This window comes from Numida meleagris, chromosome 1 (genome assembly GCF_002078875.1).
Source record: "Numida meleagris isolate 19003 breed g44 Domestic line chromosome 1, NumMel1.0, whole genome shotgun sequence".
Lineage (NCBI taxonomy): Eukaryota > Metazoa > Chordata > Aves > Galliformes > Numididae > Numida > Numida meleagris.
Window position 1 is genome coordinate 118,319,978 of NC_034409.1, and position 23,889 is coordinate 118,343,866.

Genomic DNA, 23,889 nt, shown 5'->3' on the forward strand with positions numbered 1-23,889 from the left:
GGGGCCTCAGCCGCTTCTCAAAAATCTTGCCCTGCAGTCACTCCAGTATCTTCATAGTCCTCCTTTGGACGCTCTGTAGTGGCTTTATGTCCTTCTTACATTGTGGTACCCATACCCACATCCAGTGCTGCAGGTGAGGCTGCACAGTGCAGAGCAGAGTGGGATGACCCCTCCTCTTTTCCAAATGGCAGTGCTGGGCCTGACACACCCCAGGGTACAGTTGGTCCTTTTGTCTACCAGGGCACCCTGAAACGTTGAACCACCAGTGGGTGGAAGTTAAAGCCATTAGCTGGGGCCAGAGCAGTTTCCCCGTTTGAGGCTCAATGGGTGCAGCTGAGTGAAGGCACCAGGCAGCAGCATGGTCTCAAAACAGTTGCGGCTGCAGCACAAGCCACGTGGTAGCTGTTTCAGAAGGACTTCAGCAGACAGCAAAACAAGGAGGCCAAGGAGGAGCGCCCCGGGCTCCTCACTTTGTTTCCAATTACCCCAAGGAATGAGGGATTGACAGGGGGGGTGACACTGTTCAAAAGATACATCAGCAGAGAAAGAAAGAAAAAATTCCAGTGTTTGCATTGAGAGAACAGGAATGGTTGAAAATGGAGTGCTTCACAGCTATCTTGTCTGTGATCCGCAACCTGCTGTAGGAACCTGCTTTAGCAGGGGGTTGGACTCAGTGATCTCCAGAGGTACCTTCCAGCCCCTGCAGTTCTGTGATTTCTGTGACACTGCAGAAATGTCTGCCTTGCAAACAGACACATGTAGGCTTCTCATACAGGGAGTGCATCACCACCTGGGCAGAAAAGCTCTGTTACAGCTCTGGCCCGTCCAGGGGCACCAGAAGGGCTCTGTAAGCGACGTGGCACGAATAAGAGCAGCCATCGAGCAGTGCCAGTTTTCTAGTGCAAAATCTGCATTTTTATTAAAGACATATTTTGGAAGGCCCATTCAAAAATACATTGTGCTCAGTAAAAATTAACTGTTTCCATGCTGATAATTAAGGTTACCACAGGATTTTTTTTTTCTCTTTTAGAATATTTACAGCAACAATATAAATTGTACAGAAGTTAAGAATGGAATACATGCCCAAAAAAAATTTGGTAAGGTGTACCAACAACATGATACAAAGGGTTGTATACAAACATTTTACAAATGGTTTATTAACTTGCATGAAGTCATCCTTAAATATTCAGCACAATTTAAAATCAATTTGTATTCCAGGATTAAAAAGATTAACACCACAGCACATTCCTTCCACAACAGAAAGCATGGTAGATCTAAAAATCTGTGCGCTTCGGATTTCTAATAGCTGTTAAAAGTATTGGGGAATCATAACTGTAAATGTAGATGTTTTGAAAGCCACCTCCCCAGTCAGATATTTTTGGAATAGTGATTGTGAAAAAAGATCCCATTCTTCCTAACTTAGTTCTTCTTTCTTTCTGCCAAATGAAATAAATTCAGAATTCAGTATTTCACAGTGGAGATCTAAGCAGTCCTGGAAGTCCTTATCAGATTAACCAGGTTTAAAAACACCTGCATAGAATTTCCAACAGATTATGGTTTCATGGAAGATTTTAGCTCATCGTTCCTTATAAACCACATACATATAGATGTTACTCTTTTTGATTAGGCATATCCTTCAGCAGTCTAAGATGTGCACTAGATGAAAAAAAAAAGTAAGAAAAGGGAAGCCAAGACAATTAACTACACCTAAAGTTTTGCCTTACTCAACAGTTAAAAGCTCTGCCATTGGATTTACAAGTCAAGAGTTTACACCAAGAGGTTCATAAGCTACAGGAAACTTGAATAACATCTTCCATCTCGCGCTATGAACATGCTTTAACTTTGCTAATGGAAAGCTCTACGAAAGCAGTTACTTCACAAAGCATTTCTACGCCTGTACAATTAAGATGCCACCTTGCATTTCTCAGAATGGACCCAGAGAAACAATGCCCTGTGAAAACAGAGACCCGGTGGAACAGAAAGCCTGGTAGGCAGTCTGTTTTGGTGGGGCACAATGAGGTAAGGTATCTCACCCAGATGAAATGGAAAATAAAAGTGAAGAAACTCCTGAGCAAGTCTAAGGATAGCTGTTTGAATAAAACAGCAAATAGGGTGGAGTAGTAGATAAGGCCTCTAACTCCCTGATAAACTGCACTAGAGAAACAACAAAGAACAAGGCAACTGCAATATTTGAGAACCACATGGGGAAGAGCGAGGGAAGACTGCAAAGCAGTGCAAAGGATGGTGTCAGGATTCTAGGAGAGCTGAGATGGCTTGGAGGTTTTAGAAGTGTATCGGATGAAGGCCCATCAAAATTTTATTACTTGGTTGCTAACAGTACCTAGAGGAAGAATCTTTTTATACATTTCTTCAAAATTTAGAGTCAATAATAAACTCAGAATAAACAAGCAAAACCTCAACCACATTCTGCAAGAGAGAGGAGGTAGATTGACTTGTAGAGAAGACAAGAGATGCGTAGAGTCACTCTTAGCCTTAGTCATACATTCCATGTTCAGACTCTTGAGCCATGTTTTAAGAATAACATTCACAGGTTACATTCTAAAAAGAGCCTGAGAAATAATTTGACTTGCTGGAACAACAGCTTCGATGTATAGAGGGCTCTTCCTCACACATTTCCATGCATCTTCTGCTTAGATTGGCAAAAAAGCCAACTTTTGCTCCAAGCAGTTGGCTGCATGCAGTGACACTCCTGGTAACAAATGAGTATCCCGGCATAACTCGGAGCAAATGAACTTCACATGTAACCTATCCTGTCTCATGCAGTAGCTATAACCAAAGACTGCTGAGACAACAGATGATCTATGACAGGATTTACCTTCAAATTAAAAGAGGATCTCCTATATAATTTGCTTTGCTTAACTACCATTAACTTTGTGTCATGACTGCAGAGTGAGAGAACTTCTGTTTCAATACAACATCTGAACCAAGTGCTGTGTACAAGCCTTCACCAGCCAGATGAGCCTGAAGCAACAATGGTGCTGTTCGACTCAGAAACGAGCCAACAGCTAGAAATTCCAAGCTGTGTTATATTAAAAGGGTTTACTCAAATTGTTCCCTTTTTAACAAAGGCCAGAAAGTTAAATGGCTTTTCTCCTGATTTACTACAAACCCAGTTAATGAATGGTTAATACATGACACCACTAGGGGGAGCTGTGTGGGGGAAAGGCACCTGTTCTTAAATAGTGTCCTGATTTAAAGGTCATTTAAAAACGGTTTAATAGGGCACATCACCTTTCCAAGCATCTTCTGTGACACTCCTAATCCTATTTCAAATGGTGGGCCTACGTATGTGAACAACTGCCCAAACGTGTGGTTTATAATATAATCCCGTTAACAACCATATTGTGCATGACAGCTGGAATGGATAAAAGAAACATTCATTGCCACCCCACAATTTGCAGTATATTATATATGGCTATCCTTGTAATACCTTTTGTGTGACTGAGATTCAAATATTCTCCCAGTTCTGCTCTTGACAGTTTTCAGCACATACAGAAGTAATTGCATGCAGATATTTTTGAAGCATGTTGCACTACCAAATTGTTTTAAGACAACAACAACAAAAAAACCCAAAACGTGAACAAAAAAAAAAACACCCTAGCACTTCTAACTCAAGGCTCCCCCTCAAAAGTGTCTGTTTTTTTGTCATAGCTAAGTAGATGTCAGCATTGCTTTCAGAGTTCCCTTCATTACAAGGAACCACAGCACTGAACTGTGAAGAACACATAGCTTGTTCTGGGTGAACAAAGGTTGGTATGTGGCTTTTTACACTGTTAAGATTCATCTGTTAGGAGACCTGACTGGCTGAAGGCCTGTCGCAGGACCCTGCTGCTTGACGAAGCTCTCAGCTTGGCTCCCACATACGAGCTGGTCTAGCAGAGAGAAAGGCAACAAGCCTGAAGATGATCTGAGAGTGTATTTTAAGTTTGGAAGTTTGTGGCCTGCTTTAACACTGGTCTAAGAGAACCAGTACCTGTACACAGAGTGGCATCAGGACCCATCCATTTAAGCGGGTCTGACTTGGTATCAGAAATGAAGGCTTGTTATCAGTCCTAAGTCCTGTGGGACAGAGAACGTTTCAGAAAGGCTGGACCAGATCTGGGACTACCGACTTCCTGACATGAACTTGGCCTGGTGCCTGTTGCTGGCGGCCTCTCAGAGGAGCAATGGATCTTAGACTGCGATAACAGAGCAAGAAGCATTAAACAGCCCTAAGGGACTGCTCTCTGTGGTCAGGTCTGTTAAAAACACATGTTGCTTTAGCTTAATGCATTTTCATGGCAGTTTAAAAGGACAGCTTATTCACATTGTTTCACACAGTTTCAATTGAGATGAGCTTAAGGTGCTTCATGTCAGTTAACAAGAGCTATAGTAAAACATTACAGACAAGTTTAGGCAGCTTGAGTTCTGCAAAATGACTGTAATTCATTTCTGAAACTTAGTTTCTTTACTGTTCACATCATTAATGATGCCATAATAAGGCAAAGCAGTTTGCCAAGGAATAAAATGCAGTTTAACTAATATGATTTATAGTAAGTAAATCTATAGAACATGTAACACAAGACCAGTGAAGAGGAAAGCTCACGTTTATAAAATTGTTTGCTCTGTAATTCTCTTCTCCTTTATTGAGGCAGCAAATCTTAGCCATATAATAAGACTCCTTTGGAAGCTTCAGCAGAATTACATTAGTAATATTCTAAATATTCAGAAGTTAGACCAGGTTAAAAATATGCAATTTACCGCAATGCCAGCTGGTTGATCTGCTGTAAGTTCTTTCTAACAGAAGGAAGAAAATACTATGTATGTTCAACACAATTTAGTATTAAACTTAAATCTGTTGTGGTTTGTTGAGAAGAGAAAGCAATATGAAAGTAGACACAACGTTTTGTAAATATGGGCCACCAAACACTTGAACATTCTTTAGGTCACTCTTGAAGCTTTGCTAACTACTTTAAACAGCTCTATGTACAGTCAGAGATTACCCTGATTCAACTCAATGGGTACTGATGGGAAAAAAAAAAGACCCAACCAACCCTTGGGAAACATTTTTCCTTGGTAGAAATCAGAATAGCCATGTACAGCCCAGTCTGATCGTCCCCAGTACGAAGCTGTTACTATCAAGACAAAATTCTCATAGAGGCAAAAGGAAATATATCCATAAGGTACAGAAGAGCTTGGTATGAATGCTCACTTGGAGGCATTCACATTGTACTGCTTAGAGCCCCACTCTTAGGCAACGCTCTCATGAGGGATTTCAGTGGCATCAGCTCATTTCAAAGCAGACAACAGCAGTAAACTGGTTGTGGTGAACTGAGGAATCCAAGAGACTTCTAAAATACAATGCTATTCCCTTGATAGTAAAGACTACTAAATATCACAATGTCTTTCCTGGATGCCCACTGAACTTATCAGAATCTGAGTATCCTTTCATATCTACTGTATTTATATATGATACATAAATATATTATTTATATACTACAGCATATATAAATATAGTATATACCATAAATATCTATAGAAAATCACACACACATTTCTTGCAGGCAATTGACAAAGAATTCTTATTATTTTGTGGTTTTTCTAACTTACTAGACTTACTTCTTGCCCTGGACAAACCTGATGTACCATCCCTTCATACTGTACTTTCTAAGAAAGATTTTTAACGTGGTGGTGCCAAATTAGTTATTGTTAGGAATGTGGTATGATTCAAGAGGTACCGAACATCACGTCCAATGTGCATTGTTATCAAAGTAGGAAGTTCAGCTCTTTCTGTCTGGCTACTTCTGTTAACATCTATGGCTAAATCATCAAGTTTACATTCAGGTTAATCTCTTTTTTTTGGAACAGACAACATATTTGCAGGTACATGTGTCTTATGAGGACACAATATAGAAAATGAACTATGCTGCAGAGTAATGAGGGAGTTGAATGAATGTATTTAAAAAGGAAAGATTGTATTGTTCTGACACTACAGGCCCGACTCTCCTCTTATTGCACGAAAGTTTAGACTAGCATAATTCTTTTAACTCCTATTGACTCAACTTTAGTTTATTTTGCCGGTAGCAACAGAGGAATCAGGTTATATATTTGCTACACTTGACGTTCACCAATGCAAAGGCAGTTTTGACAACGCTGTACAGGAGACTGGAACCCAAGATCTAGTATTCTGCTGAGACTGGTCACTGAACTGCGTATGGAAATATCGGGACAGTAAGATCTAAGGAGAAATTAAGCTGCACGGCAACCTTCTCCCTCAACATCCAAATATCAGATGTGTAGCTTTAAATACATCCTGAAATATAATAAAAAGTGCAAGAGTACTTTTAATTTAAATACAGTGTTTATCTTAGTAGTTAATAGATTGCTAAGCAAGATGTAAAATACACATATGCATAAAAGCTCATACCATGATCTGCAGTGCCATGCTATGCATTAAATGTGAAAGTGTGGCATTTCACTTGCAACTCATGCTATGTTTCTTTGGTTTTCACCCCTACTATTAAGTGGAAAAGCACCTGCTTTAGCTTGTAGTCATGGGGCACTTTATCTCTTTAGAGGAAAAAAAACCTAAACAACACAACTCGTTCTGGGGCCCTAGTCTCTCGATGCAGATGCAGAAATTTCATCAGTACTATTAGGAAAGCTAAGGACACAGGGGAGAACATAGCACATTGAGATTATTGTACAGTTCTGCAGTCTCTTACATTTAGTCAATACTTCCAACAAAATAGCCCGTAAAAACGCTTGGAATTGAATGTTGTCTTTTGTTGGTTACCAGTAATTCCTATAATACTGGGCTCTCGTAGCTGAGCAAGACTCATACTGTTACAGTCACATTTATATCGACATTCAACTTCCTTTTATTAGAAGTATAATACTGCACTTTATATCACAAATGTATAAAAATATGGCAGATAGTGTCATAACAATACTTTTCTTTTAAATGAGTATATTTAAAAAACAGACAGTTATTTCCCATTTATATATATATTTATATATAGAATAAAATACTCCTGATGCAATATATAAATGTTACCGTTAGTTTTTTATAGAAACTACTGTAGCTGTTGCACTGCTTCACAATGTTTCAAACAGCTCAAAATAACTTTACATTATAACATAAAAGATATGATTGTAACAGTACGATATTAGGTCATCATAAATAAATATTACAAATCCTATCAAATATGGAAGTTTAAAAAACAAATTTAAGACATACAATTTAACTTTAAACCCTTAACGGGGATACACTTTTATCACATAAACCCCACTGTTTTAACTAGGCAGCAAAAAATGTAGTAAGGGCATAGGTCTACACATGAATGTTTTCACCCTCGTAAGTGCCAACACATACCGGAAGTCTCCCAGCTTTCCAACAGAGATGTGCTCTAAGCTGGAATGTAAATGAGAGAAAATGGCGATACATTTTTCTCCCTGAATGGCACACTCTGCCTCTCATCCAGTGACATTTCTGATGACTAGTAATTCCTAATTCGACTCATTTTACCGTATAATCCCTGACTTTCAATGTGGTGCCAAACCGCATGGCTCCACATGTACATATTGCACACCTTTATAAAGCTGAAAATACAGTCTTACCATCACCAGAACTACCACCGCTCCCCCACGCTGACCTCCATGTGAACTGGCCTATTTTCTGGAGCAATTACAAGGCCGTCTCTTTTAAATCATTCAGATTTGGCATTCGTGACCGGTTTGTTCGGTTGTACGTGTGCCCGTTCTGTCCACTCTTGGAAGGTGGCTGCTCGGAGTAGGGGGGCCCATCGCTGGCACTCCTGTTGACGGGGGAGACGTGCCAGGTGGGCTCCAGCTGGCTCGGGATCTGCAGCGTTGGCCGGCTCTTTGGCTGCGGCTCTTGCCGTGCGTTGCTGCTGCCGCTGCTGGAGCTTTGACTCATGGGGTGAATTCGCACTTCAGAAAAAGCAGGTTTGGCTGGCTGACTTGGTAAGGGTTGGAAGCGAGGCTCAGCAGGGACAGAATGATTCGAAGAGAGGTGTAATAGCTTTCGCAGAGATTTTAATGGCTGGCTCTGAAAGACACAGGGAAAGCACTTGACCTTCTGCTCTCTTGTTGTATCATATCAGACTTCCTATAACGAAGCCGTCATATCTTAAATAAAACATCTTGAACTTCACGGGACTTCCTCACTTTTAATACAGCCTCACGTGGAATATTTCCTTCCAAGCTGAGAAAACACACCCGAGAAAAATATTTTCTCATGATGATTCAAACTCGAGTAACTATCTGCACTGAAATAAAGGCTGGCAGAAATCAGCAGTTTGATATTTTGTTAGCCAGCGGCTCTTAACTCTCATAGCTTCTTTAGCTGGTGAGCAGGTGGAAGGAAAAGGGACACATGGGGCTATTGAAATGGGTGACAAGTGCCGGGGTAAGCCTGAGTACACAAAATGGCAGGATAATGACTCCATTACATTCCTCAGCTCACAGGAAAATTTCCTTCTTCAAACACAGCAGCTGCAATGAATTCTCCTTTTCGGTTTTCAATGTCATAATGGCACAGAAGCCGCCTCCCAACCTCTGCCCCTCAAGCTGGTTTTAGAGATGGAGAAAATAAAGCTGCATTTGTGCAGAGTGATGCTCCAGTGATCCAGCCTGCACAGCCAGCAGCCTGTGCCAGCTGCGGCACAGCGGTGTGCTCACAGGGCTCTGGCGGCCCATCAGCACTGCTGGGGTGCACCACACCTTGCAGAGTTCACTTTAGGGCCTCTCCACAGCGCTGCAGTGTCTGCTGTGGATGTGCACTGAAAGGCTGTTTGCATCTAACACAAACATGCAGCCAGTATTTCTAAAGGCTCAAAGACTGACACATGGACATTCAGTCTCTCTTCTTTTCCTTGTCATTCATGTCTAGATTTTCAAAGAAATACACAAGACTACAGGGACATTGTTTCACATTTAGAGAACAGAGACTGGGGGGGAATGGAAAATAATGTCAAATGCAATTTTTCTATTCACCGGAGAAAAAGTTCTCGAGGTACCTCAGATGTTAGAATAACAGAGAGCTGATAATGCCACTTACATGAGGTTGGATTTCTGTCATCTTCTCAGGGTGCCAATCCTTCTGCCTGCTGCTCTGGTGATTAGAAGAATGAATGGCTTTCTGTAACGCCAAGAGATCCTGACCATCAGTGCCAGGCATCTGCAACAAAATGTTACATACTGGTCTCTTAATATATTCTTAAGAGTAGCTGTAAAGCATTTGTCCCCAGTTAATTACACAATGCAAGTAAAGCTGATTACTGCAGCAGAATTGCAATGTCCTTTCAATGTTTTCCCCATAGTAAGAATAAGTGGCTGCACAGGTCATGCAGATTTGCTATACCCTTAGCCCGTAAAGCATTCACATGCTGTTAGTGTTATTTGTTGTAAGAGAGAGCAGTTAAACAAGGCTTCCAAAAAAATCAACCAAAAAAAATTGCTGAGCCTCATCTTCATTTAAAAGCATTCCATACTGCAGTTAAGACCGTGGATCAGTTCTATAAATTTGTTCCTGAGTGAAGCAGATCAAAATCATCTCTGAAGTGATGTCTGCCTGATTTTGCCATCACAAGAGCTTTTCCTTTCCCCATCTTTCTGCTCCTCCGCAGATATCCCAAACCAAAGTACAAATTGAAAAACTCAACAACCCTAAAAAAACAAGATGCAAATTCAAAAGAATTTATGGCTTACATAGAGACTTCAAGAGTTTTAAGCCAAAAAGGACAAAAAAGGACAATTCAATTGAACATGTTTTTAAATGGAAGCCGTCTTTTTAACGTGAACAATCAGGACAAACAGAAATACAGTAAAAACATGAGCTAAAATTGGTATTTCAGATAATCTGTTGTTAATAGTAATTAAATGTACGTATAAAGGAGCAGTTGGCATAGAAAATGTGTTTCCAGTATAGCTATAAAACAAACCAGGTTAATTTTTTTCATGATTGAAATGAACAGAGAATTTTTAGTTTTAGACATATGCAATTTCATTTTCTCTGGAACTGTACATACTACATTTTCAGTATCTCAAATAGTCAAAAACCATTTGCCTTCAGACACGGTCTACTTCAACAGAACTGCCAATTTTACTTGAATTTATCGAACTGGCCCAAGATGCTTAACTGGCATGAAGAGAAAGTGACCCCATGAAAATAAAACACATGCTGCTGCTGTCAGTAAAACAAGTTTACTGGAGCATTTTACAGAGCTACTATACTTAAAAATTAATACCATGGGTAGAGTGACTACAGGAAGCTTTTTCAAAGAAGAACTATGCTTTAAATTATTCTTTGAATTAAAAAGAGGAAAGAGGGATTTCTTGATGCTTGGATTCTCCCCGTTGGTTGAGTCTGTCTGTAATATAAGATACAAAATCTAAATGCATAGTCTTTCAACTCAAGAGATCTGCCCTTACCATATTAATTCATTACTTTATTGTTGTAGTTCCAACAGTATGTAGTATCAGTCCTATGTATAATCTGCTTCAGGAAAATATAATGATCGAATAAAGAAAAGTGCATGGAATAAATTCAAGGAGCTCAGTGCATATAAAGCATGGAAAAAGATCAGTACACCTATTCTTATATCCATTTCCCATTAGGAATGCAGAGTGCATTTCAAAGCCTTTTGAAAACTGCAGGTACGTCTTGTTGACTTTACTGAGTTTTCGAACAATTCTTTACCTATGTAAAGAAGGTTTCTGTTACCTATGATAAGGATCTAAAATTATATGACACTTCTTATTTTTATATAGGCAAAATATCAAAGATATACTAATAATATTAGCAATCAGTTTTAGAACGAGCAGTTGATAATCACCTCTGGAAGAAATAAAAGTATTCTACTTCAGCTTTTAAAAAGAGCTTGGGCTCCAAGATGAATTATTTCAGTTCTGACCAAAATACGGCTTCAACTACTTGATGTACAACTGCAAGAGCACTGCCTGTTTAATTTTTACTTCTCTAATACAGTTGAATAGCATATCAGTGAATGAAATTAATAATAACAAATATAATGATAATAATAATAAATAAGCTATCAAGAATTTAAGTTATGAACAAGAAGATTTCTCCCCTGCTCAGGTACAAACAAACACTATTTTGCCTACCAAAAGAAAACTACAATACAGTCTAATGAGCCTATGACTAAATAGAACAATGGGTGCATCACCAGAAGAAAAGGGTTTCAAACAACGTTCTCATCTTCCAGGTTCTATGCAAGTTAACAGAAGACAAAGACACTAAATAACATAGCTTCTTTAGAAACTCTATGGTCAGAAGAATTTCCTGTTTGAAGTACAGTAAATTAGAAAGGAATCAAAGAATCAGTAGAAATGCTCATTGCAACTGTTTGTTTCCGAAGGACGTAATTTCTTCAGACCCGCTGCTTGCAGTATGTGTCAAAATCTGCCAGACTTAGGCTCCTCTAAAGACAGGGCACGTTTACACCATACAGAGCATTCATAGATATTAAAATGTTTGGTAAAAAAAAAACAAACCCGTGATTCTAGCAATCTTCAAAGCTTTTTGCTATGTTACTAAATAACTCCCAACAAGATAAAAGGGGAATGAATAAGAACAGCTCTGCAGAAACAATATTGCAAAGAATTCCCATGGCAGACAATAATGATTATTATCCCATGAAGGACTGCACCTGGAGAACTCCAATGAGAATGATTAATGGGAAGAACTCTGCACAAGGAAGTGTCAGAATTTGGTATCAGTTCTGAGCTATTAGGTATTTTGAAAATGGCATTATTAAGAAGATATCTTCAATTCAACTTCAGTCATCTTTGTGACTCTTACGATAACCACCAGCAAAATGAGACCTTCCAAAGAATATTAGAAGTAAATAATAACTAGTGAGTGTGATATTAACACCCTCTTAAACTCTATGGCATGCTTCTCATTACGACAATTCTCTGGTCTAGTTTGTTTTTCGCTCCAGAAAGTTTTTATCAGAGTACTCAGGTAGAATTACCTACTTCTAGGACTCTGTAAGAACTATAAACTTCAGAAACAAAACCAAAAAAAAACTTCAATAGTCACAAGTTTTGTTAGATTTTTAACATGAATTCCTAGAAAACATTCACAGCTTTTACTGTGAATGTTAGAAGGTTTTACTACTTAAGTCAAACTTGGTGTTGAACTGAAGGTATTAATTGTCACTTCTGCTAGAAGATCTTAACGAAAATCTCAATGTTTCTTAGGTAGGCTTCCTCAACTAACAAAGAATACTGTCTGAGCCAGACACTTGTGCACACTGTGGCATGCAGAGTCTGCCCCTAGAGACTGTCTTGCTAAACAACTGTAAGTAGAAACGAGAAGTTTTTTGGATTGAGCTGATGTCAGCAAGCTTATAGATGAGGATGCAAGAGTTTTATCACTCTCTCAACTCAGGAATTTTATGTATCTTCCTGTGACGTACTAGTTCTAACCAGACATCGCAATTTCCCCTCCTTATGTAAACCCTCTATCTCTCCCTGTCTCCCTCTTTCTTTCCCTCTCCTTAAGAATGAGAAGAAATAGGAGTAAGGACATGTATAAATCCACCTTGGCTTGTAACCAGTGATGTTTTCAGTAGCTGCAGATCAAGGTGCTTGTCATTCAGTGTTTTAGAAAGTGCTGGATTTTGAGTTGCAACACAACTCAACTCAGTCTCTCCTTCATTCATATAGTTTCATCTGGCAGTAGCTGCTACTTCACATATCAGCTAGGCTTTTAAAGTGCTCCCTACCACCAAGTCGGAATGGCTGAAATCTGAAACAGAGCAAATTTAACATCTTTTTTGGAAAATGCATTACTGGAACCAGTGGCCTTAGGTGTGCTATCCTTTCATGGATTGACATTTTGATATCAAATAATCCCAGAGTCTTAATCTAGATATTTTTTTCTGTTGTGCAATGAAAATGGTTATATTTGAACTGGGTACAAGTGTCAAGGTGAACAAGTTCCGAAGGAGAGGTAGGAGTCACTGCCCTAAAACCTGGCCAGCACGAAGACATGGTGCATTTTGTGTGCCAATCAACACACGCATGCATACGTTCCATGCAGTTCAAAGAAAATGAAACAAACAAAAGTAGACAAACAATCAGCTCCCCCAACTTTCAACAGTTCAACTCCACCAAAACCCAGATCGCTCCACCTCAGTCCATGACAGAAGATATTTAAATTTAGTTACTCCCCTTCACCCTGCAGCACCATTAACTTCTTCCAGAGCCTATTTTAACTATGATGAGTGAGCATAATTTACTTCATTTCAAGAACCTTCAGAACTGTAACTGCAATTTCACTTACAGAAATATTGCAACTTAATTTTTCAATGGCATCAAGAACTTAAACAAACCAAAACCTGAAATGTGGGAAATTCAAGTTAGCTTCTCTGAAAACCAGAGCATACCTTACTGTTGGTGATGATGATCCCACTACTAGATAAAATAATTTGATTTTTAGAATCCAAGTAAAGTCTGAATTGTATCCTCTTATTTTTACACTGAGAACACCAATATCAAAAAGCTATTGTCACTAACAAATAAAGTCATGTTTTAGTGAGAAGCCTATGTTAAAAAAAATAAATAAAAAATGAGTGGAATTCTTCATTTTCTGACCCACAACTTATTAGCAGGGAACTGAAATGCAAGAGTGAAACACGCTGAAAAGAACAGGTAACTAAGAGAGTAAGGTTTTTTTCTGACACTATCTTGCCCATGAAATTTAGCAACATACTACTGTACTAATAAAAAGAAGTTACTCTTATGGTGGCCTGGTTGAGAATTACAAGGCCGCAATTTTTAGATAAAGTACCTGCAGTTTTAATTTTTTTTTAATACAGACTTAATGCAAATGTAATTTTAAGTGTTATACTGTTTCCAGAACTGTCATCCAAGAATGAGATGAGACGATGTTTCGGTTTATCCTGTGGGGATTTTCATTATAAAATTTTGTGAAATGCTAATTTGCCACTGCCCTCTGATAAAGTTCTTTTTCCCTTCCAAAACCTAGATGTAAATACAGAAAAGATAACAGACTTACACCACGTAACAAAAGCCACAATCGCCAAAAAACATAAAGCGTTCAGAATGGTTAAGACACATCACCCTTATTCCAGTCGCAGAGTACAGCAAGATAGAAGCTATCATCAAGACAGTGCCATGAAAAAGACATTAAAAAATTCTCTTTTCCAGCAGTTTGATCTCCTGATAGGAGTCTGAAGACAATAATGCATTTCTGCTCTTTGAATGGTGTCACCATATACTGCAAAAGAATTTGCTGCAATATCTGCTTAAAACTTGCATCTAAATTGGATGTTGAAGTATCTGAATGAATATAAAGACACACATGGGAAATGTATCTGACTGTCATATAGTGAAAACAGAAAATAATAACAAATAGATACACACAGGTATAATCACACATAATAGAAAGGTACTGTACTAGTCTAGCATATTAAAATAGTGCCATTTAAAATTGATAAATATGTTTTCTTTTAGAAATAACTGTATACTTACGGTTTGAGATTTCTTCTTTTTCTTTTTTATTGCCCTGAAAAAACCTTGCTTTTCTTTCTCCTTAAGCTGTTCAGAGTGACTGTTAAGATTTTCAGGACTTTTCCTAAACATGAGATAAGGCATTGTAAGATAGATTTTATTTTGACACTATGCAAATTCTGTGTAATAGTAAGATCTTATGCCAAAGAATGAAAATTAATGACTAAAGCACTAAGATTCTTAATATTTTAGCATTCATTGGTTCAAGGGTTACTATACAAATAACGTATAAACTGCCTTATTAAATGGAATAGGAAGAACACAGTGTTAGGGTAAAATGATTAGCTCAATCCTGTGAATAGTTATTTAGGGAAAAGTTAAGCATGCATGTCTTTCTTTTTTTTTTTTTTTTAAAGCCAGAATTTAATATTCCAACCATAGTATTTACACAAAAGGTCTTTTAGAAAAATTAAAATCATAACTTAGAGAACATACAAATGATGAGGAAGTATAAAAGCACCGGTCCAGTTTATCCACAGCTTGCTGGAGAGCCAGGAGTTGCAAAGTTCACCAGACAGAACCAATTTCAATCAAAATTCCTGACCTTTGCTGACATGGTTCCAAATTTATCATCAAGAAAGTCTCCAGATCTATTGTTGTCCATTTCAACTTATATACTTCAGTTATTTTGTTATGCATGAGTGAGACAGTGCTGGCAAAAAAAGATGACCCCAAAGTGGAACAGTTGACTTGCCTGAAGTTGGAATTTTATTTATTTCCGCCTTAGATCTTGTTTACAGCTGAATTATCCACAGCTGATAAATGGCATGTTACTTACTTAAAGCATACACAGCAAACTGTGTATGTCAAGTCCTGATATGGGGTAAAAAGATGGCTTATGTAGGACATTGGTGAGTCAGAGCTGAATGAAGTCCTAGTGCCCTCTAAAACATTATGAAAACTGGAAATGGCAAAGGGAAGTTTCACAGAGATAGAAAGAACAGCTACATTAAAAGAGTCAGAGATTTCCAAGTCTTTAGTGTGTTAACAAACGCAGCTAAACCAACCCAAACGTTTCTAGTTTCCTTGGTTGCGGCGCACAGGTACTTATCCAGGAAGAAATTACAGAGTACTCAATGGATCTTTAAAGCAGAGGGTGAAGACATAACAAGTAGGCAGATGATGAGGCCACAGAAGTCGAATTATAAATAAGGCACTGATTATAATAATGAGAATTACTAACCACCAGAAGTAACTATTCAATGAAGTAGATATGGCATCTTTTTGATAGTTTTTTAAATTTGACATTTCAAATCAGGGCTGCATAAACTTCTGCTGGGTACACTACTGGGCTTTGACCCCAAAGAATGAGTGACATTTAATGGCAGCTAATACACTGGAGGTGCTTTGTGCCCTTTTTAGCCTTGAAGTGTATGAAGGTAAAAATGAAATTATTCTGCTGTCTTGCTGCAAAACCTGACGGACAGCCACAGTTTTCTGGGCTCTGGATGACGAAAAAAGGCAGCTTTTCTTGGAGCAACTGTAACGTAGCAATACTTTGCTGTCTGCTATAGTTATCTTTGGGTTCTAAATCTGGCTTAAAGCACTACGCTGCAAGCTGGTGATTCAGCTGCTACTACATGCCAAGCTAACATTTTTTTCCAAGCAAATGGGAAACACATAATTGGAGTGGGAATGGCAAGAGATGCCTCTCTTATTGATAAGAGTATCTTCACTCTCAAACACGGACGGTTTGATCAGTTCAATCAGTTCCTCGAATTCTGCCCCAAACCACCTCCAAGTCAAAAATGCTACCTGGTTCTATTGAAATGCAGGCAGTGTTTAAACACTGCAATAAAGTGCAATTATTGAGCAAGAGAAATGTTCGTGGGGGAAAGATTTATAGGCAGAGGAAATGGTGGGAATTTTCCTAATTTAGATTTTTCTAACTTAAATCTAGTTCCAAAAAACATTCAAACATGCATGTGAAAGACAAGATGTGAAAATTTGAGATCTGAAAGTTGGTATGGGAAAAATCTCTACTTCAGTACATAATTATTAGGTTTCTACAACATATTTTAAAGATCCTGTACTGCTAAAGATTCCTGTTTATGTCATGTCCCTAGATTTGGTATCACTGCATAACAGCAGTAAGTTTTGTATTACTCATCTAAAGCATCAAGGAGAAAACCCAAAAGTAAACACTACTGAAAGCTTTACAGAATCTGTCAACTATCATGAATGACTTTGCACAGGCAAAAAAAACCTACTGAATTATTTGCTAAATGATATTTATTTTGGGGAGTTTCATCTTCCTTAATCTATTAGAAAGCCTAGAGAAAAGCAAATGCCCGAAATAACCTGCTTGTACTCAGAAAGTCATGTGAATTGGGCTGAGAAGAGAATTGCCCAGGCCTTTCCCCAAAAGAGCTATTGCACATTCACATCTGCAGACATACCCCAAACTATGGCCCCAGTGCAAATTACCAACCCAGAGACTATGCTGCCTATTGAAGGACCAGTCACAGATCTTAAGGCCCAGTGCGGTTACTCTGCATTGACCTTTAAAATGTCAGTGTCTTGCTATGGCTTTTCTGCTCCAACATCCAACCTTCAGTGGAAACACTGTATTTTTAAAGGTGAATTTAATCTTCAGAATAAAACTTGGGACAATTTTTGCCACATTTTCAGACAGATTCAGTCAAGTGTAATTCTTTTATTTGGTCCAATGAACCTGGACATGAAAAGTGCTTCCAACAGGAGATGAGTAGACAGAAGTGAAACTGTGCCATAATTCCCTCATTATGACTCTAGTGACCAAACAGTGGAGAAAAGTAAAGGGCTGAGAACTCTGCTCATTTTCAATTGCTGCTTACCCAAAAGGCAGTGGTTTTACACCAATGGGTTTATGTCATTAACTTCTATGACTCATATTGCAGTACAGTTGTCTGAAAAAGCACTGACCTTGAAAAGCAACTGCTTCAAAACACATGCTCATTATATCAAGAGAGTGAACATATATAGCATTATAGCAGGAAGTTTCAACACCAGGATTTTGTAATGAGTAAAAATAGAGCAGAACATTTGGATCGATGAGATAAAACACTGGGGTATTTTAGGCATTCCAAAAGATGGCTTACAGACAGACAATGGACAGTACAGGGAAAAAAAAAAAAGACAATCAGAAAAAAATCTCTGGTATAGTCACACTGCAATTGTTACAGTGTAAGTGCCAAGTCTTGGTATTTTGCATAAAGCTTTAGGTCTGGAGAGCAAGCAGTTATAGCAGAGCCTGTTGCGCAGTGCCTCTCTTACTAGCAAGTAAGACCAGCCTCAGAGAAAAGTCCTCTCTGACAGAACTTGCCCTCAGTCAAAAATTAAAAGTAAAATGTGCTCTTCTGCAGTATTTACTCTTTTTTTTGTATGCGTCTTTTGCATGCTTAGGACGCATAATATAGATCACATTGGTTATTCTGGTCAAAGATACTTGGAAAAAGACACAGAAACAATAGAAACGCTGTGACTATCACTATCACTAGCATTTATTGCCCTTTGGGCAGGAAAGGCATCCAGCCTTCTGCAGGTACATCAAGGTGTAGCAGCAAACATGCACGTGGCAGGCAAGCTGCTGTGCTTTAATATAAACTTAAAAAAAAAAAAGTAAGAAGTGTACAGCATTCATGCTGCCACAGATACTCTCATACCACACACAGCTCTTTTCTGGAAGCAATTCCTCATGCTTCAGTTTAAGTTATTCTTCATTAACCTTAATCTCAGCAGGGTGCTGGGTTAGAAATCCTCTAACTGCCACAACACTACTCTCTTCAGAGAACTGCTCACTATTACATGAGTAACATTTTGGTCTAATGGAGGAGTTATTGAAATGTCTGAAGTTTTCTTCAAAAGAGAAGTGAACTAACAAAATAAAAAACTGTTGGCAGTTATACAATTAACATAAATGAAAGCAAGATAATGTCAGGAACCTGAGAAGCATCTCAAATACATGGTTTACCTAACATATCAATCCCACATGCTGAAGCCCACAGTAAAACTTCGTGGTCTAAAAGCCTGGCACTGAAAGCTTGAAAAACAGTGTTCTGATTTGATCTCTGATAAGAGCCACGTTTATTTTTTTCATGAGAAAAGGTAGGATTTATTAATTGGAATAAAACCCAGATCTACCATCTTAGATACAAAATGCAGCACAGAAGCCACTATAACCGCTAGGATCACCACATTATGGCTTTACCAAAAAAAGTATACACACGTGAAGACATATATATGTATATATACACATACACATCTTATACTCCTACCATAACACCCCCTCTATAATTCAACATCAGTAAGCAAAAAAAAATGCGGAAGTACTTGGTTTGATAAACTTGTAGTTCACCAGGCTTATTTCTCGGACAGAATATCGATGACTACAAATTGTGGAAGGCTTCCCTGCAAATAACATTACATTTCATTACCCAGTTTTAGTACAAAACAAAACCCACTGATGACTAGGGAAGGGACAGGGAAGAGGCACTGTTTACTAGAAGAAAGCCTACATGCACGGGCAGGGAGGCTGAGATGCAGCCAAACAGATGAAAAAAGCAAACATAGCAGATGCTAATGCATATGCCATAGTGTTGGAAAGGAAATGTCAGAGGGAAAGTGATACCATTTGGAAGGTGAACATCTTCAGGCTATGCCGAGCAGATTCCTAAAGCCTCCGCCCACACCAGTGTAACACACTGCTGATGGTTAAACTTGCAAACTACAAATTTAGAAATTCTTTATATTTTTAGATAAATTCTAGGTATCTGTAAATGAACTGGAGAGAATTTGCAATGCAGGAATAGTCATGCTGCAGACAGTTGAACAAGCTTTCAACTGCCTGGTTCAGGTATTGGTAACCTTCTAGTTTCAGGGAACTCAGTGTGACTATATTTTCACACTGACACTGAAACAGCAATATTAAAGCCAGCTGGGTCACATTCATAGCATACATATTGTTTTGGAGTCCTGAAAACTAATGATAGATAAGAGTAAGCCTCTGACACTCCTAACAGTAGGATGTTCTTCTATTTGTTCTTGAGTCATAGAGTGTTTGTGTGCTTATTTATTTGTATACATCTAGAAAATAATACATGTATTTCTCATTATTTTTGCAGGCAGATATGACATATTCTAGCTTTTTGTCACAGAACAAATAAGCTTTAACGGACAAAAAAGATCTAAGCAACAAAGCTTTCCAAAAGTTCCCAAATACCTTGTGAGCAATCAAGCACTTCCAGTATGTTGTGAGATACTGCACATTGGAGTTTATTCGAAAGACATATTTAGAATGGTAATAATGCAAAGCTAAGGGTAACACACGTCAGCATTTTGGCACACTAGCAGAACAAGGTTAAGTATCTTGCCTATTACCTACTAGTTTTGCTCAACTCAAGACAAAGCTTGTACAGCTTGAAAGAGAATTAAACATCTATTCTTGTATCTAAAGATGGAATACTGAGCAAGCTCAAGTTCATTCAGGGGAAACTAAGCTCGAGCAAAAAGATTTTCTAGAAAGATGTAAAGTATGCTTTTTCTTTCCCAAATCAGGTTCTCAAAAGTTCCGAAATAGTTTAGTAATATAATAGTAAAATAGTAATTTAATAGTAAAACCTGATCACAAAAGTAGAGTTTATAACATCTTTATTTTAAAGAGGCAGGACAGTGAGGACAGAGTGAAGAAATGCACACAAAGACAAGGGAACATTTGTGACAGTTCAGTCTAGCAAGCATTCACAAAATCTTTGACAGAAGAAAGGTAACACAGCGCAATAGTATGAGGAGTGCAATATTTTACAGCAGTGGCAAGTCCATGTGGAATACATGTCACTCATAATTTGAGATGAATTGTCATGTACCAGTTATGTATGTCTGTCAGACATCAAATATTTACTTCATCATAAAATTGATGTAAGCAAAATCACAATCCATTAGAGCTGTCAACATTTTCATAAGCATTTACACAACTTCTATACAGAAAATTAAGTAGAGGAACACAGACTCTACATCACTCAGGAATCTGCATTTACGGCACACAACGATTTTGCAACAACATTAGACCATTGCCAGGACAGCTTGCACAGAGTAACAGGTAGAGCTGGGCAGGAAACATTTTAGGAAAATTGGGAGCAAGAAAAGCAAAGAGAAAGAGGAATGCATGCCAAAGTTAACTCGACGTTGAGGGCATTGCCATTCTTTCCATTTCACAAGACAAAATGATTATTCTGTGGGTTTTTCTCTGAAAGGAGCTGCTCCACTTTGTAGAAACAGTTGAGGATATTAAATGGAGCAAGGACTTAAATCTAACTCTCTCAAAGTTAATCAGGGGTCTTTTTCACTTTTTCACTAGGCTATACTCTGCATCTCTGTGGCCCTTTCATTATTTCAACATGATGAAATTTCTAAAAGAGAATATATTTAGGGTAAAAAGGGAATGTGCTCTAACTTCTGGTTCAGGGCATTCACACGTTAATTCCAAGATCTCGGTTCAGGTCTCTGGTTTAAATAACAAAGAACAAAGGCTCTGCACTTGAATTCTTTACATGCCAAGAAATAACACTGACCCTAGAACACTCATTATTTTGAGCATTTCTCTGGTTTTGACTGGCAATTACATCCAGGAGCTGAAGAATCTTCCCCTAAATTTTTAGTTGATATTAGTCTGTTCCTTTGAAAAGTTTTGATTCTGGTAATTTGTAATTGAAAGGAAAATAAATACTTGGCCAAAAAATTCCCAACCAGCTCTAATAACATATGTTATTATTTCAGTTCAGAGTTGAAATAACATTACATGTTCCTTTGTAATAACCGCATAATAAAAGAGTAATATATTACTGAATGACATACACAGGAAAACAAGATTCCAGTTGTCTTGTTGTATGCAAGATAAGAAGATTCAAATATGAAGGACAAGAAAAGATGTAAAAAGCTTCAACAGTGGAAACAAAGACCTTATTTAGCCACATAAATTACAACGTAAGTACCACCTTTTTACATAAATGACCAGATCCCCAAACTAACTTCCACAAAACTGATGTAGGTGGAGCTACTGAAGGACAGGAAGCAGATTCTAGAGAATCAGAGCAGGTGACAATTGTTCTGGAGTAAACATCTTCTGTTGCTGACATGGGTACATAGCCTGAACAAAAACTGAAATACCCTTTGTTCGCGTCCCTCCTCCTTTCCTTTTTAAGCAGATAATTCACAGATTGCTCACATGAAAATACAATATGTTAACAAACCACTGAAACAGTTTTTTAGCTAGCATAGTTTTATCGCACTTTCAGAGAGCAGTGTTTCAGATAATGGTACAAAGTACACTTGAGTCATGAGAATGCATACAGTCCATTCCTCCCAACAATCCTTTGAAACCGTTTGCTTATTTTTCTTCACTGTGCTTTATTGTGATTGAACAAAGTAGAACGTTAAGACTATTTTAGAGCTATACAGCTCTCACAGTAAGAAAATTAAGATGCTTCCCTTTAAGTCCTGCAAAGCTACGCATATGCTGCCATTCTATTAGCATAATTATAGTTAATTGCTCTATGTTATATAATAGCATCATGTGATACTTTTAAATCTTTTTAAATCAATATACACCGCTAAGATGTTGCTTTAGCAACTTTCCCATAGAATTTACTCAATTCCTTCTGTGATGCATGAACAAAGAAAGCAGCAGTCCCCACTGTAGGGTGAATGTTATATTCTTCATTAACACAGTCCTATTTTTTATACGGAAGCATGCATTTTGATATAAATGCTTTTTTACATTTGTCTGACAATTCACGCTTCTACAAATCACAGATGAAGTTATGGGTTTGCTATATGCACACAAGCACTTTGTATTATCTTTAACCAAGGACTGATAATGGAAAAAAAAAAACAGGAATGATCAGACAAAAGAGCACCATTGCTAATGCATTTAATGCGATGAAGTATTTCTTGTTGCTCGAAAGGGGAGAGCAACCACGCAGTGGCATGTCAGTACAGTCGGAGCAATAAAGCATGTATGTACAATAACAAATTTTGAAAAAAAAATTGTGGAGGTTTTTCTTTCTCCTCTTAAAAATCCTTCTTTTTCCTGCAATTCTCTACACATCTGTGTAAATAATGACTCACCAGGTATCAAAGGTGGTTTGTCTCTTTGAGTGGTTTGCCACCGTGCTGCTGTCTGCTGGTAGGACAGAGGCTCTGTTTGACACATTGTTTTCTATGTATGTGCTCTCTGGACGCGGAGATGGAACTGAACAGAGAAACAGCAAACACTGTATACTGAGCTCTGCCAAAAATCACATCTTTAGTTGTCTGATTCCTCTCTACCTCTTCTACAAAAACAGGTGAAGTGACAGTTACACTTTATTTAAGACACAGAGAAAAGTACTTTTTATTTGTTACAGTTTGGAAAGCCTTTGTTTTGTAATAATTGCAAGATAATATTGTAAAATGATGGCATCATTAGAACTTGGGTAAGATGTTCTAAAGATCACCTAAAGACGCCTGCAAGTGTGACTGATAGTTAAAAACAGGAAATAGAATAAAAGGCTGTAATACTGGTATTAAAGACAAAATACTGCAGCTTACCCTTTATCTTCACTCAAGCCTTAAAAGCAAAACAAAACAGTAATCTTGAAAAAAATTACTTGAGATTTAATGTAACTAAGAGTAAGAGATTACTTATTAAAAATGAAGAGATCAAAATCAAATATTTTTTAAACAAAAATACTGTACTTTTGAAAATAGGTTATACATACATAAAACACAAATTTGCTATCAGAATTTTGAATATCACCAGGAGAATATGCACTGGATTAAAACTGATCAGACACTAGTTGCAGCACTACCGTACCTTCACACTACTCTATCAAAATTGAATTGTTAATTTTTGATTAATTTGTAGTACAAAAGTACATGCCAGTAACCTCTGTTTGAAGTCAGTACTTAAGAACTGAGTGAACAGGAGTTTATAGTTTTTCATCGTAACTTTTTCTTTCAGTAACTTTTACATATACTTTTATCAAAGTATAATTTGAATATAATACCACTTTCCCAGTGAAACAGTTAAGTCTGTGGGACACTGACAAGGATAGGCAGATCTGAACATGGCTAAAGCAGGTCATCTGCCAAATGATGAACCTGAAGAGGATCGCAGGGAGACTGATAACTCTACTTAAGGTTATTAGGTGACTCCTAATTGAATTTTAGCTGATTGTGACTACTGAAGGTTCAGGGGGAGCCCCACAAGCCTCCTAATATTCGCAGGACAGTAATTAGCTTGTCATCCTTGTCCTCTTCCAAAGGATTACCCAGGTTTAGCCCTGA

General features: G+C 38.0%; 1 protein-coding gene across 7 annotated transcripts in view; it reads right to left on the minus strand.

Moving 5' to 3' along the window:
* Positions 887–23,889, minus strand: part of CDKL5 (cyclin dependent kinase like 5) — a 128,993-nt gene continuing 105,990 nt past the window's right edge. For 5 of the 7 annotated variants that reach the window (XM_021409451.1, XM_021409443.1, XM_021409418.1 and 2 more), the window contains 5 exons: positions 22,690–22,813; positions 14,548–14,650; positions 10,272–10,394; positions 9,083–9,202; positions 887–8,071 (listed from right to left, as the gene is read on the minus strand). In XM_021409451.1, coding sequence (XP_021265126.1) covers positions 7,688–8,071; positions 9,083–9,202; positions 10,272–10,394; positions 14,548–14,650; positions 22,690–22,813 — 854 coding nt within the window. In that variant the 3' untranslated portion in view covers positions 887–7,687. Of the gene's footprint in view, positions 8,072–9,082; positions 9,203–10,271; positions 10,395–14,547; positions 14,651–22,689; positions 22,814–23,889 lie in introns of those variants that run through there. The other 2 variants (XM_021409461.1, XR_002442490.1) reach the window with 2 other exon arrangements.